This window comes from Opisthocomus hoazin, chromosome 7, assembly GCF_030867145.1.
Source record: "Opisthocomus hoazin isolate bOpiHoa1 chromosome 7, bOpiHoa1.hap1, whole genome shotgun sequence".
Classification (NCBI taxonomy): domain Eukaryota; kingdom Metazoa; phylum Chordata; class Aves; order Opisthocomiformes; family Opisthocomidae; genus Opisthocomus; species Opisthocomus hoazin.
The window spans coordinates 68,879,514-68,897,181 of record NC_134420.1 but is presented as its reverse complement, the minus strand read 5'-3'; the positions used below and the strand labels follow the sequence as shown (position 1 = coordinate 68,897,181).

General features: G+C 46.0%; 1 protein-coding gene across 1 annotated transcript; it reads left to right on the top strand.

Moving 5' to 3' along the window:
- Positions 1–1,851: 1,851 nt before the first annotated feature.
- Positions 1,852–17,364, top strand: PLD4 (phospholipase D family member 4). Its single transcript, XM_009944456.2, has 11 exons — positions 1,852–2,619; positions 5,784–5,873; positions 7,526–7,734; positions 8,412–8,595; positions 10,007–10,127; positions 10,494–10,621; positions 10,780–10,980; positions 11,374–11,513; positions 14,070–14,235; positions 15,280–15,376; positions 16,720–17,364. The coding sequence occupies exons 1-11, from the start codon at positions 2,617–2,619 to the stop codon at positions 16,926–16,928; spliced, it is 1,548 nt and encodes a 515-aa protein (XP_009942758.2). The 5' UTR covers positions 1,852–2,616; the 3' UTR covers positions 16,929–17,364.
- The last annotated feature ends 304 nt before the right edge of the window (positions 17,365–17,668 follow it).

Sequence of the window (17,668 nt, the reverse complement as noted above, 5' to 3'; positions counted from 1 at the left end):
GCTTAGTTGCGCATACAATCTTTTGGCACAAAGTATAAATAAGGCATTTTTCTTTCCAAGTGTGAGGACCCTGACTGTTCCTGCCTCCCATCCTTCTGTTGACTGTTGGCGTTCGGAGCCCAGCCGCCAAGCCCTCGTGAAGCAGAAAGCGTAGTTTTGTAGTAATCTCTGCAGCGGTAGCGACGTTTTCATCTATTATTAGCTCTCGGAGAAGAAAGCGTGTTACACTGGCACTTTGTGCTTGGTGAACCTCCCACATAGGCATTAAAAGATCTTTCACTGCATCTTTCTATGCACCCTTGTAAGAAACTGGAGTCCAAGCATGCTTTTCAGAAGGAGTACGTTAACTGCAGCCTGGCATCCAACTGCGCGGTGAGAGATGTGTTTACTCCGTGTGTGGGAAGGTGGCAAGCCAACCGGAGCAGCTGGTAGAAGGAGCCTGGTCTGAGAGAAGGGGAACTTCCTGAAGCATAGGAAGTTCCGTCTGAACACGAGGAAGAGCTTCTTCACTCTGAGGGTGACGGAGCCCTGGAACAGGCTGCCCAGGGAGGCTGTGGAGTCTCCTTCTCTGGAGATATTCAAGCCCCACCTGGACAAGGTCCTGTTCAGCCTGCTGTAGGTGACCCTGCCTCGGCAGGAGGGTTGAACTGGGTGACCCACCGAGGTCCCTTCCAACCCCGAACATTCTGTGATTCTGTGGGAGGAATAAAAAAGGTTGCTTTTTTGCCCTGAAATTTGCCAGTCTTTCTTTCTTTCCTCCCTCCAATTGCTTGAGTTGATCAAATAAACCATATTCTCCCTAGAAACCTGCTTGCTACACCACTGCTAGTGAGATCAGAAGTGCGTAGCTGATCTTGGGCTGGTATGTGATATCACAGATAAGCAGAAGGAAATCAAGCCTTTGCAAGCTGGAGAGGAGGAGGAGGACGATGAGATTAATCAGAGCTGTAAGTGGTTAGAATGCTGCCAAGGAGGAGGAGAAATACAATTCCATTTTCTGGAAGCTGCCTTTCCTCCTGATACAACCCAGCCTCTCCCAGTTTAAACTAAACTGGTGATATTGGAGCAGCTAATGATAAATCCTGAACTTCATGCGGACGTGCTGGTGCTTGATCCTGGCCTCGCTGAAGTCAGTGGGAGCCCTGGTTTTCTCTGTTGGCGTAGCTGGTGCTGGGGTTTCAGCCCCGCGGAGGAGCAGAGCAGGGGGGCTCGCAGCTGCGCTTGCTGGCGGGTGCAGCACACGCTGACCCCAACTCGCAAGGCGCTTAGCTGAAACACTCGGCTTGGATGCTCAGCTGCTGAAGTCAGCGGGGGGACAGGGACCCTCTCCAGAGGCCATGTGGACCTTCAGCATGGTGGCTCGCTGGAACTGCCTCTTTTCCCTGGCTGCAGATGAAGCCTTGTCCAAGCAGGATCCTTCAGCTCTCTGCTAACCTGAGTCTAAAGGGATGGTGTCAGCGTTTGCCTTGGTTTTAAGCCCTGTTTTAACAGAGATCTGGGATGGCCCCAGTGAGAGGTGGTCTTCGTGCAGCAGGAAATGCAGGAGAGGGCTGGCTGGTCAGACAGGTGTCCTGTGTGCTCCACCATCTTCTTTTCTCTACCTTTTGGCCTTCTTTGAGTTACTGCTTGTGCTTTGACCCCAGGGGAAGCAGAGGATTCACGACACCTTCAGCTTCCCACAGAAAGGCCCCTTTCTGCCGTACCTGACCTATCCTCTGGCTCCTCTTGGCTTTTCCATCTTCAGCAGCTTAATACAAGGTGTGATAAAGCCTCATGATCCTGTTTGGCTCTCAGTTGTCACTCCGTTGGCTTTTTGCCCCTCCAGCAGCCTTCCTCAGGTACTGAACTAGGGAATTGCATCCTTCGGTTCAACAGGGTTGGGACACAGCAGCATCGCCGTATGGAGTTCACTCGACTGAGGTGAGGCCTTTGGAGTTTTACAGAAGAAGTCATTTCTTAGAAGCTGCCTCAAACTCAACATTGCATGTAACCTTCTCCCTCATCAATGTCGCTGCAAATACCCGATGCCGTTTGTTTAAGACAAAAGCTGTATGATTTCAAAGGAGCTAGTTTGCTCCCTTATGCTTGTCCAAGGACGACTGGACAGGAGAGTGCTTGCAAGAGGAACTGGGTAGAGAGGTGGTTTTGGAGGGTTTGTTTGTCTGTTTATAATGAAGCTTCTGGTGGGTTAAGCAGTGAGAATACCTCTGTGTCTAGGATGCAATCTGCACCGAAGCGGAGCAGTCCTTTCAGCTGGTGTCTTCTAGTGCTGATCTAGGCTCCAACCGTACACCGCTGAGGGCAGTGGGAACTTTGCCGTTCTGCAGAACTTGAGCCGGGTCAGGCACTGCAGAAAGTTATGCCAAACAGGTGAAGATCAGGACATGGAGTCTAAGAACTGGGTAGCAACAACTAGATGATAACTTGGGACTCTGTCAGCGCGTGTTGTGAAACTCAGTGTTGAAGAGGAAGTGATCTGCAGCGGGAGGAGGAAAAAAACCAGAAGAACCCGAAACAAATCTGCTGGTGAAAAGCAACTGTGCTGCCTCTTGTAAGTAGAATTGGGAGTAACATCAGACTACAGGAGGACATCCACACAGCAGGAGGTCTTCCAGGATGGTAGGTACATTGCCATTGTCTTGAGAGTGCTGGGGGTGGTCATGGAGAGATGAATGCGCTTGGTTCATCTGAGGAACTTCAATCAGCTTCCAGGGAGGGTTTTGTATGCTGAAAAGTTTCATCCTTGTGTTTGAAATCCAAAATCTGAAACAGTTTTGTGCTGATGGAGAAAAGAATTACTAAAAGTTATTCTGGGGGCAGGGAGAGAGCAGTCTGAATGTTATAAACAACAGTTTCCCATGTGTACTCAGCAGACTGTGGTATTAGCTTGTCTTCCAGCCTGTGAAGCAACGCTAAGTTGTGCTTGTTTTTATTGCTCTTGGATGAACTTTAGTCATTGAAACTGGCAGATAGTAAAGCCCTGAAAGCTTCGAGGGAGCCATAGTTAATTACTGACCAGCTACCATTCTGTTCTTCAGAATTCTGTTGGAGTCTGTGATGTTTTCTTTCTTGAAAATTAAACTGCATATTTTAGTGCAGTTTTTGTGACTTCTGAGTAGCAGCTGGGAATCTAACCCATCAATGGTCAAAGATACCAAGAAGGACTTTGAATCAAATGGTAGATGACTCTATTATGGCACAGATGAGGTCTGCTTGCTCTCATATTTTGAAAGAAATGCCACTTTTTGAAGCCATTTTCTAACTGTTGGTGAAAAAGAGAACTGAAACAAGTTGTTTCTCACAAGCTCCCTCCTTCCGAAGCCATCACGGGGCTCTAAGTGCACCAACGGCCACAGCTCCTCACCGAGACACTGCCTGCGTCACCGAACGTATCGTGGGGAGCCGTCCGGCTAGGGGGGGTGGAGGGGCGAGCGGACACCTCTCAGGCTCTGGTTCGGTGGTGAGAGCCAGGAGGGGTCTGCTTGGCGCCAGGTAGCCACACTGGCTGGGGCAGCGAGCCGTGGGGCACGACCTGCGACCCCACTGCACACTCTTGGCCCCGGCCGAAGGGCTGCTGCTGCTGGCTTTCAATTCCTTCTCCTCCTCCTTTGAAAACCCCATTGGCTCCATTTCCTACCAAACTCCTCAGCATCTTCTGTCTTGCTCTCTCTTCTTCGTCCCACTAAGTTTTCAGGGTTGGCACTCGGCCGCTTTCCCTCTGGGGCAATGGTGTGCATTGCTGTCACACAGCTTTCTCTGCACAGTGTGTGACAGCCCCCCTCCCTGCGTGGGCCGTAAGCTCTGCGGGGTGGGATGCCGTGTCTTTGCACTGTGCTTAAAGCGTGAACTGGGGCTTCAGGGGCCTGGGGACCTGACATCCACCAGGGAACAGCCAGCTGTCTTCAGCTGCTGGCAGCAGCTCAGTTTCCCTAGCGCTGGGAGCACGGGTGTTTACCTACTGTCATTTATAGCTGTTCCTTGTGTGAGAGCTTACTTCTGGATCTGGGGGCAGCAAAAGGAAGCACCAGCAAGAACTCTGAGTAAAGTTGCTTTGGCAAGCAGGCACTGCTGTGGTGATTACAGCTGATAATAACAAGCAGACCCTGAAACAGAAACTGAGCTTTCGTCTCTACAGCTCTAGCACACTTTGAAGCACGACTGTTCATTTGTTTTCTTCCCCCTCCATCTTTCTCATTCTCCTTTGTTTGTTTCTTTACCTTGGGTCCTCTCTTTTCACCTCCCTCTCTGCATTTCCCAAGCCACTGTTTCAGATCCGCCTCCCTTGTCTGCCGAGACATCCTCCACCTGTCTGCTTCAGCCCCGCTAGTTCTGGTGAGTCGGGTCCCACGTGAAGTCTTTGGGCTATGTCCATGCTGTGTCCTGCTCCTACCTGCTCCATGTGGTCACAGCATCCCTACAGAAAGGGGGGAGTGGGTGGGAGCTGGATGCAGCATGGACGTGTACGGCCATGCTGCCTTACAGTTGTGGGAGGGCAGACACCTCTTCCCTCTGAGCTGACGGAGCACTGGAACAGGCTGCCCAGGGAGGTTGTGGAGTCTCCTTCTGTGGAGATATTCAAGACCCGCCTGGACAAGGTCCTGTGCAGCCTGCTCTGGGTGACCCTGCTTCGGCAGGGGGTTGGACTAGATGACCCACAGAGGTCCCTTCCAACCCTGACCATTCTGTGATTCTGTGACACCATGAGCCCATTCAGCTCAGGTGATAATAGCTATGAACACATGGCAAGATGGATGGGACAAGCCTGGCGGGATCCTTCCTACTTAAAAATTGTTCTTGTGGCCACCCACAGAGCAGTTGCGTATCTGATACCATTACAGCACGTTCGTCCTCCAGGCTACGAACAGCCGGTGGCTCGGGGATGCGAAGCAGCAGTCTGGGGACTGGACAGGTGGTGATATCATCTGTCAGCGCTTTTTGAAATGCACCGTACCTCAGGATGTGCTTCTTGCTTCTGAGCATGAAAACCAACAGCTGACTCCTACGGGGTAAATTCACCTCTGCCAGCACAGGGATGATTCACGGCCCATGTGTGGGCCATGTGTGAAGCTTTCGGTTTGAACTTCTGAGAAGGCAGAATGGGCAAGCGGCCAACTACCCCTCCCCTACCATCTGCTGTGAGTTGGGGCATATTTTGGTATTTGCTCTTGTAGTTGCCTCTGCTAGTGATAACACAACATTGGAGCAATACTGTCTGAGGAGCAAAAGAAGTGAACTTACTTCCCAGGGACATGGTGCAACAGGGGAGAAGAGGAGTTTAGATTTCAGCCTGGTCCATGTCCCCTTAACAGAGTCCTTTCCGGCAGAGACACCAGCCTTGAAGACGACTCCTGCGCATAGGAAGAGAGCAGAAGCCTAAGAGTCACCCACAGGATGACATTGATGCTCTACACTATCACCCATGGCTTCTGCGCTCAATTATTGCCTGTTGGCAAACATGTTAGCCTGCAACAGGACATAAGTGGGTGTTGGGGGATAACTTGAAGAGGCAGCGATGCAGTTGTTTACACATTAATTACTGCAGTGATTTCTGTGTGTAGACAGCACCAGGAAAAAACTGCAGGGACCTGTCTCTCTCACTTTGCAGTCTGTTAATGTCACTCAAGACCCATAACACTGTGTGGATGTTGCACAGATCCGTACTTAAATCTCAGAGCATTGTGTAAAGCAACGGCAGTAACCTGCATCGCTAGTCTGGAACTGGCTTTGTATAAATGTTGCCATAAAGCTTTATTTTTCCCCTTGCATACATTTCTGTTTTGCAGATTGTGAAAAAAGTGTTGAACACTTCCCTCATGTTTAATGAGTCTTCCAACATGAAATTAAGCGTGAACAATCAAAAAGACGTCAAAACGGTAATTATTGGGATATGCTACATTTGCTTACCAGATCTGAGATTACACTGACATTTCTGAAAAGAAATAACAGATCAAGAATGACTTTATTGCCTGTTTTATAAACCCATGTAGGTTTCGATCCTATCTGTAAACAAGTGAGTGACAAAACCCTCATCGATTTATCCAGTAGGCTGATCAAACCTTGCCGAGAGGGAGTAGGCTGCAGCCTAATCCTGCAGCCCTGGCTCAGGACAGTAAATCCTGCTCATACAAATAGCTTCACTTCCATGATTAGCAGAGCATTTATTTATTTATTGAACATGCTTAGAGCCCCTGGACATCACAGTGTGCAGCATGGTGCCAGCTAAAATATGACTTCAAAATAGAACTCTCACCTTACAAATGTCTTCTAAAACCTGTGCAATGTTGAAGTCCTGCCAACGTGTTCACAGGATGAAATGCAGGACTGTTAAAAATTGGTGGGATTATTTTGCCGTGAATGAGAGGGAGAACAAGCCAGAGGGCAAAAATTTAGGTAGACAACCAGTTTAAAAATGTTTTTATCACTCAAATCATTGCCTGAAATAGACAGCAGCACTGCAGGTCTTGAGAAAAGCAGAGAAAATGAAAAGTAAGAAACTTCATCTGTATAGAAACTGAAATAGATACTTTCAGAGGCAGCTGGTTTCTGTGCAGTTTTCATATGTACCCTTTTGGGAGCTCACATTTATAGCTACAGCCTCACACGCACTCCCAGACTTGGCTCTCCCGCCTGGATGTTCAAAAGCTCGACTCTGAAGTGCCCATTGCCTATCGCAGGGTGGGGGATGGTCCCAGCTCCCACAAACTGCCGTCAGGAGCCAGGCGTGATAATTGTTGGGGGGAGATGGATCTGCGCCGGTGGCTGTCTTTTCCTCTTAAGAAGGAGAGCAACATATAGAGCCTGGTGCTCTATGTCACACCATTGACTGGCTGGACTCCAGATCTGGATATACCAGGTGGCCAGGCTGGGGTTTTTTTTCATGGTTGTTCAGGAAAAAAAAAAGGAAGTACAGAAAAAGGGAAAGGAAGCCAACTCACCATGCCAGAATGACAAGAAAATACTATTCGCTCGCCATACAGATAAAGGAGATTTGTGTAGTTTCACTTAAGTGGGGTTTAAGTTAAAAGGCAAAACCAGAACATGTTCAGAAATCACAAAATGTCCTTCTGCTTCGGACATATTCAGACCTGTTTTTCCCCCCTTGACTTCATTAGCTTCCTCTTTATGGTAGTGCTGGGCTTGATCCCACAGCTAATCCTGTGTTAGGGATTTCCTTGTTTTGATCTTGGCAGGAATTTTGTTGCACACTTGTTTGTCTTGTGCTAAACTAAAACTAATCAATGTCAAACTAGTCATAAAGTTTTGGAAGAAAGAGGGGTTTGATATATTGGCACAGGAAAAATTAAAACAAGACTAAAATCATGGTCCTCCTGTAAACCAAACCCTGCATAGCACGTGGTCCTCACTTTCAGTGATGTGTTGAAGAATTCAGTCTGTCAGTAGCTGCAAGCAGAGCTGCTGTTCAGTGGTTGTGGTTTACTCACACGTGACAGGTAGTCATCCATTAGCTGGTGTACCAGTGACTTGGTGATCGCTTAAATTTTCTCTTCTTTGGATTCTGTTCTAGTTTGAAACCTTAGGGGCAATTTTTATACTTGGCCTTGTTGTCCTGACGGCTGTTTACTTTGTGAGAGTGGGCAGCATAGCTGATCCTAAGGGAGAAGAAGCAGTTGTGAGCATTTACAAAGAGGTGGAGGAGGAAGAAGGACTCTATGGAGATCTCCCGGGAACCACAGTAATTGAGGAGGACACCAATAGATGTAATGATTCCTGCAGGTAAGCCATGCGCAATGGCACATGGAGAAGTAATCACCAGGTGGAGAAACAGTTACAATGCTAACAATATCAGCATGACTTCTGTTGTCTTCCCATTGTATAATAAGTGATAAAGTACCACTAATCTGGGAAAAGTGAGGGTGTTGCTTAGGAACTGGACCATCAGTAGTTGCCCATAATGAGGGGAGATAGGGGCAGCATTGCAGCTCCACTACTGGTCCTGTGCTTGTAAGCTCAGCACGGCTCTGTAGGGGCTCCACCACCTCCATCCATCCTCCCTTCGTGGCCATGGCAGGAGGCAGAAGAACGACCAGTGGGCAGTGCAGCCTCTGCTCCACTCACCCTCTTTCAGGGGCTGGAGGGGACAGAGGGTGGAGAGGGTACCAAAGCGACTCCCAGCCCCAGGAGGTTATCTTTCTCCTTGTCTTTAGGATGTTAAGATTCAAAGCTCAGAACAGCTGCTGGGAAGCCATTTTGCTGGATTTGGGAGGACAATGTATATATAGAACTGGCTATAAAAAACTGGGGATACAGAGTACTCCCAATTTGTTTGTCCAGCTCAGCTTGTTTGCTTTTGAGGTTGACACTCAAAATGGCCAACTGTGAGGCCTCACAAGTGCTTGGTTTCCTGCTTAGGTCACAACTGCTTGCTTCATGATATACAATTGCCTTTGCAGCTTTGAACTTGTGGAAAACGTTCCTTATGACCTACCTTTTGAGATAAATAGCACTGCAGCCAGACCCTTGTACCAAGCCTGGATGAGACTCCTTGATATAGCCCAGGAAAAACTTCATGTGGCCTCATACTACTGGTCTCTTACTGGGAAGGATATCAATGTCAATGATTCATCTTCTAAGCAGGTAGGAGAAAATCAATGACAAGCACATCTATGGCTGTATGTCTCACACACACGTGGCAGATGGCAAACTGACTGTGGTCTGTCTCCCAGAGACATTGTATGATTCTTCCTGCAAACCCAGAAAGATTTTCCATGCTGGTCTGAAGCAGCACACAGATTTCCTCCTCCAGCCAAGCTAGACTCCATCTGGGCTCTATCCGTGCCTCTGAATATTTCTGTGCTGTGTTTTAAGAGCATCCCAGAGGTCAGTCTCAAACCGTGCTTGCTTAGTCTGCAGAAGGTCAGCTGTGGTAGGGGCAGCCAGTAGCACGGTGGAAGAGCCTGCAGGATCCCACGTACGCAAGTGAACATGCCGATTCCCACCAGCTAGCTGGAAGAGTTGCAAAGCAAAGTCTACTGGATGTTTGACTGTGTGAGAGGCTACTTCTCCCCCATGCACAGACACAGCATCTGCATTCGCCCATTTTGCAGGTGTCCCTGAACCAGGCCGTCAGACGACAGCAGCTGAGGACATTCACTCTCCTTTGCAAGGCTGTCCTCATGGGCACCCTCCATACCCAGCCTTCCCCTGGAGCCTCTCCAGCTCCACCACCAAAAGTAAAGCACAGAGGCCACGGCACAGGCTCACCTAGTGACAATCTGTTATGTGTAATTGTCCCTTAGCACTCTTTTGGCCTCTGGCAGCTGCCAACTTTCCAGGCAATCCCGAGCAGGGTCTGGGGGACAACATGGTCTGGGGACCTTTATGAAAAGCAGAAGGGACAAGACCACCCTATTTCAGGCATGTACAGAGTTTAGTGATGTGTCAGGAATTGTGTTGTTTGCTGACGGACCAGATGCTGGCCTGTTTATTGCTGCAGGCAGAGCCCCTGCCTCCCTCCTGGCACACCTTCCTCATTGCCTTCATGGCTGTCCGGGACTGCTCTCCTTGTCCTCCTCACCAGGCGGGTCTGGTGCTGCAAGCTGACTCATTTCCTCCACATGAGAAGAAGTGAAAGTGGCAGATGGAAGGCTGAGCCCTGTCTCTGCTAAAGGGACAGCTCAGGGTAGGACAGTCTCTGTTACTTTTATCTTCAGGGAGAAATGACACAGTATGTCTGTTGAGCATCAACATCCAACAGTTGGCCTTCATCGAGGCGTTCACCTTTGAAGTCTGGGATGTTTGTGGTTGTACTTTTAAGCCTTATATCTAATAGCATTAAATGATAGAAAATAACTTTGATTCATACATTGGATCAGAATCTTTGTTTCCTTTTTTCTCTACCTGAAACACTTCAGAAATAGGTGAGATTTCTGACCTTCCTTGTGTTGGGGTTCTTCAAAAGAAGAATCTGTTAGTAACCCTGAGCTTGCATATATTACTAAATGCTCTATAACAAAATATAAAACTTAACAAACAACGTACCATGCAGGGTGAAGATATTCTGAAGAGGTTTGAGAGATTACTTGCAGAGAATGTCTCTTTGTATGTTGCAGCAAGTATACCAACTTTGGTTACAAATTCATCTGACCTCGAGCTTTTAGCGGAAAAAGGTAATTATCTCACTTCAGTGATGCACTCAGAGCTTCAGTGTTGCAAAAAGGCATCTGGGAGAAACTGGTCTCCAAGGCCTATTCTGGCACGGTGCTTACATGGGTTCACAGGACAAGCACTGCCTGTTCACTAGTTTGTGATTTCTGTGTATATTGTCATGCCCTTAAGGATTTTTCTGAAAGTTCACGTTTAGTATATTTTTGCAAGTTCTGTCTTCCCAGGAACGCGTGCTTGTGGATTTTCATAGTTCTTACTGGCTGCAAGTATTGGACATCCAGACATGCTCTGGCTGTCAGGGGAGCAGTATAGATTACCATCTCCATGCTGTTATTAAACTCTTTTTTCCCCTCCCCATCTTTCTCTAGGGGCTCATGTGAAAAAGATAAATTTTGGACATTTGACAGGAGGAGTGCTGCATAGCAAATTCTGGATTGTGGACATGAAACACATATATATTGGTAGTGCAAATATGGACTGGAGATCTTTGTCTCAGGTAAGCTCTGCTGCTGCATATTCAAAAATCTTCACATCCTAGCACATAACGGCGAAAAATCATAATGATGTAAAATGTTGACTGAGTGGGAGAAATGACAACGAAAGCCCTGGAGGTGTCTCTCTCTGGGGCTGTGACAGAGCTTGCTCTCTTTGCAGGTGAAAGAGTTTGGTGCTGTGATACACAACTGCAGCTGCTTAGCCAAAGACCTCTGGAAAACTTTCAGCACTTACTGGGATCTTGGACATGATAATGCAACCATTCCGTTCCCTTGGCCTCTTAATTATTCCACCCACATTAACAAGTATCGGCCTCTGAAAGTAGAACTTAATGGAATCCTGACAAAAGCCTATTTTTCTGTAAGTATATTTAAAAATAACAAGATAGACCATAATCTTTAAGCATTGGCCAGAAAAGTTTCTTCAGCAGTCCTCAGTTACTTGTGCTCCAGTTGGATAATAATTAATTCAATAGGTTTTTCCTCAAACTACTCAAGGAAAAAGGGTTGATCCAGCTTGAGCTATCAGGTGGTATGGCAAGGATGGGGTGGAGATCTCCTTGAATCAGCTGTGGGCTCAGTATACCAATAAGTACCTGACCCATCAGGACATGGCAGGCGTGAGAAATGGTAGTGGTCCACCTCAAGTGCTTCATGCTGTTGCAGTGAAAACCAAACAGTTCTGAGTATAAATGAATCACAACCTGATAGAAAAAGGATGAAATCACTGACCTGTGTGTTTTCTTCTTTACAGGCTTCTCCTCCCGCGTTTTGTCCAGGAGGTCGCACCCATGACCTCTCTGCTATAATTAGTATTATCAACGAGGCACAGAAATTTGTCTATGTTTCTGTTATGGAATATTTCCCTACCAGCCGTTTTGTTCATCCAGAAAGGTACAATTTTAATCCTGAGCAAATCAGTTGACTGCACTATTAAAGGAAAAAAGTACTATTTCCCTCCTTCTGCAGTGAAAACATTCAGGTTGGAGAGAACTGAGGCTTTGCTCTGCACTCACGACCGCCTCGTGGACTGTGCATGTGCTGATGCTACAGGAAGGATGGTATCCAACACTGCCCATGCGCGTCGCTCGTGTTTCAGAGCAGCCTCCTGTGCCTTTCACACAGCAAGAAAACTGTGAAGTGCCAGGCTAGGGACAGTCCGGTACAGCTCCGTTCCAAATACAACAGAGCATCTTCATAAATAGAGAGAGGAATGGGAATAGCAGAAATCTATCTGACATCAGACTTTTCAGAGAAAATATTGCTTTGCTCCCGCTTCTGCTCCTGTTTCTCCCTTTCTGTTCTTTACTTCTGAAGGCTCTTGACTTCTGGCTTTGATGCCTGTTTGATGTACTTGACCTATAGTTTAAAGGCTGATTCTTAACTGTCCTTGCTGACCTCTGCAATGATAGCTAAAACAGACTTTAAAAGAAACTTCTGGGCTTATATTTTCCTTTTTTTATAGTTCCACCTAAGGACATCCAAGTTCCCGAAGCACACTGGGGGCATGCAGCAGCAGCTCTCAAAGAGAAGGTGGTGGTGGTGATCCGGAATGACCAAATTGTGTGTGGTGGACCACTGCCATGGTCCCAGTGGGGTGCCCAAGGTCACAGCAGAGTTATGGAAACTCTGTACATCCACCCAAATCTGAGTAACACAGGAAGTTAGTCAGTCATGGGGCAACCTCTAAGACTCCAAATCCTCTTGGATATGCTTGAATTAGGATGTCTGCATGCAACCAAGTGCTCTGAGTATTACCTGCTTATAATATTTCTGAATTTTCCAATCGTCTAAATAATCTGAGAAAGAAGTGCAAGCAAAATAATCATGTACAACATGGCTTGTAAAGAACAGAGTGAGCTCTATGTTACCATTTAGCCAGAATAACATCACGCTTCATGTCCTGTGGCATGACTGTATAAAGCCTCTGTTCTTTAGCTGGGCGTGTGTGTGTGTTTTAGCAGGAAGAGTGTAGGATAATAGACAGACACAGATAATTCTACTGCCCTTGAACAACATCTTAAAGACTAGCTTCTACTTGGAGGATATTTTTTATAAATCAAACAGAGGATTTTAGGTTTCTATGTCGTATGGTTGAATCTCTGGGTTTCTCATCTCCTCCTTTTAGCTATGAGTAGGTTCACAGAAAGTCCTTTTTCCCCTAGGAAGGAGTATGTTAATACTCCTCATTCTTCATCTGAAGCCGTAATCCACCATTTCTGACATCTAGGGCCTAATCTGATGCAAACAAGAGTTTGAAAGGCCTAGGGAAAGTGCAGGGGCCTCGGGCTATCTCCACAGCAACCAGCTGTAGTGCAATGAATTGAGGCTGATTAGTTCAGGTTAGGTTCCTCCAGCAGCTGAGGCAGAGGGAACAATGCTGCTTAGTGCCTGAGTGTTAATCAACTAGAAATTGATATAGTTAAAAAATGGAAACTGTTCAAAACCAGCATTTCTAAATAGCACGTTTTTCTGAGTTTTTCAGGATCTATGAGTCAGCCTGAGCCTGAAAGCACATGGCCTGTCTGTTGCTCATGATAGGATGATGTGTGAGGGAGGATTTGAGAATTCAGGCTTTTGTACATAAGACCAATAGGCATAAGTTAGGCAAATTAATTCATCATTGCTCGTGGGACTGTGAGCGAGTGCCGGACCTACCTCTGTATTGGTCCTCTGATCTGTGCTAAAGATGATTGTCTTCCTCCGTGCAGCACTTGTTTGAATCTACAGAATTAAAATGCTATGTGGGCATTTGGAGCTATTAGTCCTGCGATGTACATTGTCCAGCTCTTAGTGTCGTGTAGCGGTGTGAAGGATGCTACAGAATTTTCCCTAAGCTACTGCCAGCCCAAATGTCAGGCAAATGGACAGCCCCCGAGAGCACAGCTGCGTTTGGCACCTTGGGGCACATGGCATACTAAAGAGGGCAAGGAGGGATGGGGAGGGACAGAGCCTGTCCACACTGGCCGATGGCACAGAGCCTCTGCGGACACTAGAAACAGTCTCCAGGATCCTGAAATGACCACATTCTGCAAAATGGCTCTTAGGCTTTCCTCTGGCTCTGCACTGTCTTTTTCACTTCGTGCTGTGTGATCCGGCTTTACATTGGAATTACTGTTGTCACTTGTAGTTTCCTAAGGAAATGAGCATGATGGCACCATGCAGAGTGTGTATCTGTGTACTGGCACTTTGTGAAGCTTCAAACTTTTTGATCAATTTCAACCCGATTTGGCAGAGACTGGAGGTCTCAACACTCACCGGGAAAAGAACTGGCTGAGTAGAAGGCAGAAATTTTATTTACACATCCAGTGAAGATGCAAGTGCTCTTCTTACTAGACATCAGAGATCTCATCTATGCATGGCATCACTTGTGTTTTCAGTTTTACTGTTACAGCTTTCTACCGAACTGTTTCAAAGATATCCCCTTTCCACCCATCTACTTTTCTCTAGATACTGGCCAGCCATTGACAATGCTCTGAGACGTGCAGCTTTCAACCACAGAGTACAAATCTGGCTTCTGGTCAGCTGCTGGATCCACTCTGACCCAGCCATGCTCTATTATCTGAGGTCCCTGCGTGCTCTCAACAACCCACAGGCCAACATCAGCGTTGATGTGGTATGATAAGAAACTTGATTTTGGAAAGACAGCATGAGGATAGGGGCCCCGCATTGAGTTTTGAGTCTAAGCTGCCAGTTGCGTGTGCAAGTGTCAGGTTTTACAGAAGCAGATTGTCCATTGGTGCAGTGACTGCTTCAGGTCCTTGAGAAAATAAGGCCTGAGAGATAATCTTTGAAGAAGCAGGTATCGCAAACTACTAATGATACCAAGGGATGTGCCTGGCGGCAGCCCTTGCAACATTATCCAGGCAGTTGCTTTTGCTGAACACCATGACAGTAACAGTTTATGTGGCAAGATAGTACTCTTCTCATAGACCTCTTCCTGTATGGAGTATCTTAAATGGGTCTAATTACTATCAGTTGTTTACAATTGAGAGCTCTGCTGACTGCCTATACAAATGGACCCAATTTTCAACACTAAATGTTACACACAGGCCATAGGCACTAGGCTGGAATGCTTCAGGTGGAGTGGGGATGGTGTGGAAGCTCCCAACATGATGCAGTTACCACGACAGAGAGAAGTCAAAGAAGTAAGAAGGAATATTTTTTACCAAAAACTAAAAAAACCAAAAAAAGGAAGAGAGATGTGGATTTTAGTAAGAGTCAACACAAAAAGTTAGGCATTATTGTTGCCTGCAGTTCCCCTCGTGTCTGTGATCAGCCCATTCCAGCACAAAATAAGAGCAGCAATCAGTGGTAAATGAAGATCTATTAAACAGCTGCCTAAAACTGCATTTAATTGTCTGCCCTGTAATGATAATAGCTGTGCCACTAATGGAACATTGTGAAGCTAACATAATCCTTATCTGATCTCAATTGCTTATCCAATTTTATGTGTAGTGGAAGTACTATTTGTTAGTTTTCTTGGATAAGAGTAAAATCTCTTTTATGGTACTTTTAATAACAGTGTGTGGAATATTATCTTCCATTCTTTCTGTACTATTCTATTCTCTGAAAATATAGAAAATCTGTGTCGTCCAATTATTCAATCTGTTCCTCACTCTGGTATTTCTATTTATGTTTTTCCTTTCTCTCCATCCAGAAACTCTTCATTGTTCCCGTTCTGAATCACACAAACATTCCTCATGGGAGAGTGAATCACAACAAATATATGGTCACTGATAAAGTAGCCTATATTGGTATGTATTCCATTATTCCAAACACTGACAGTGTCTTCAGATCTATAGGACTGAGACTGAGATAGGATGGGCTACAATATCAAAAAAGACCTCATTTTGCCGTCCAAAGCAGACAAACCTATCAAAGCACATGGTTTTATCAGAATGTCTGCCCTGGGTAAAGAAGAAGAGATGTGAGGGAGAGAAAATAATGTCGGTCAAGTTCAGTAAGAGATGATTCCATGTGATTGTGAACCATTAAGAACAGAGCATGACAAGTGTGAGTGCACAGCCTGTGACAGGTACAGTAGGAATTTCACAGACTGTGTGCTTAGAATGATGCAGTGATAGCTGCTGCTCTCGTGTAAAACATTATTGCACTTTAATAAAAAGAAATTGCTGGGAGGAATTAATTCCATGCACTGTTTGATGAACAGAATTCTAGGAATGGAAATGAGAAAACAGCAGTGTCAATTGCTGCTCAGTTCCTGAAAGTCAGGATGGTGTTTACTTTTCACTCTACTACTAGGATCCCTCGAAACAGGGAATGTGAAAGGGCTCTGTCATTTCAGTCAGCTCATCCTCCAAGCAATGCAAACCTGCAAACAGCCCAGTCCTCCAAGGGGGTGAGGACTTGCAGCTCCAATTGCCTTTAACAGAACTTGTTTCTTACCTAGTTGTCTTCTGAAGACAGATATACAGATAATTTGTTTTCATGCCTAAGCACCTTCTGGAATTAAAGAAGATTTTTCCGGCTAAGGCAAACACCAGGAGAAGTGCTAAGTGACGGAATGTGTATTTTTTCTTGGTGTCTGATTCTCTGAATGGTGGTGGCTTTGGAGTAGAGCGCCCTAGGCAATGCCTACAGCTGGATTCCAGGCTTTGCCTGGTTTAAAAGCAAGCATTGCATGCTGAGTTCAGAAGAGCTCCTGAGGATTTATTGATCAAGAGTCCAGTTTCTCCTCTTGTTTTCCTTTAACAAGAGAATTAAGTCCATTAAGGATTTTTTTTTTTTTAAACACAGAAACCCATATCAAACATATGGGCTTTTACCCCTCTGTATAGCCAAATGTTGCACTCTGCTCCCATACTTATAATGAACAGATTCATGCATCTCTGTCACAGGCTGTGAGGAATAAGAAGGTTGTGAAGCTTCAGGGTTGCCTTTAATACTGACTTTCCAAAACCTGAGGTCTGGAATAAGAAGGAGGTGACCTGATTTTTGCTGCTCTGTTCGTTCTAATGAGATTTGCAGTTGCACAGCAAATCAGCAAAGACAGGCAATGTGGACTTAACATGTGTGGCGATTAAAGAGAACACTGGGAAATGTATGTTTTCTGATTAGCTACTTTTCCATTGCATAGGGACTTCCAATTGGTCAGAAGATTACTTCACTAATACAGCTGGCGTGGGACTAATTATCAAACAGAATTCAACCAACCTGCAAAGCAGGCAACTGCCTATCCAGGAGCGATTAAAAAACCTTTTTGAGCGAGACTGGAATTCCAAATATGCAGTGAATCTGGAAGATGTGCAGGGACAGGAAGACTGTAACTGGAAGGGCCGACTCTGAAGTGAATTGAAATACACATTTTAAATAGAAACAAAAACGTATTTGAATCTTGTTCCCTGTGCAAAACAAGGTGCTTTCTTCTTTACATCTTTGTCAAAGAAATCAATTCCTCGTGGTGTCCACACTGTTTGATGATGCGAGAACTTCCCATAGTTGACTCTCCCAGCAAAACCATCAGTCAGTGTGTGACTTTTACTTTTTCATGGGATTACCTCATCCCATAGTTAATGAAATGCATACAGTGTTATATGACAAGCTGTCTGATATTAAAGCAAACATGGAAGATACGACCAGATCTTAATATATCACAGATCATTATTGCTGTGCTGTTTTATCTTGGGAAGCTATATGTTTCACCCTTAATGTTCCATTAACAGTGTTTGCTTACATGTATTTAAGCATTTTCTAATAAACTCCTGGCCTTTTTAAGGTTTGAGCCACGTAAGTGATCTCCTACAGCAGCAAGGGCAGATTTTAAAAATCATTTAGGAATTAGAGGTACAGGGAAATACCTGTATTGAAGCGTTGAGGCTAGATGCCGAGTTAAATGACTGGTTTAAATCTTGGGGCCAGCACCCAGCTCAGCTGCCCTGGACCCCTGGGTGTCTGGGAGTGTCTGGATGTCTGTGTGCTGGCCTGATGCAGCAAATAGGATGGGGAGAGTGGGGCAAAGCTGCAGCATGAGTGCTGGTGTGGCAGAGTCATCCCACCTGCACTGTGGGCATTGCTTGGAGAGCCTC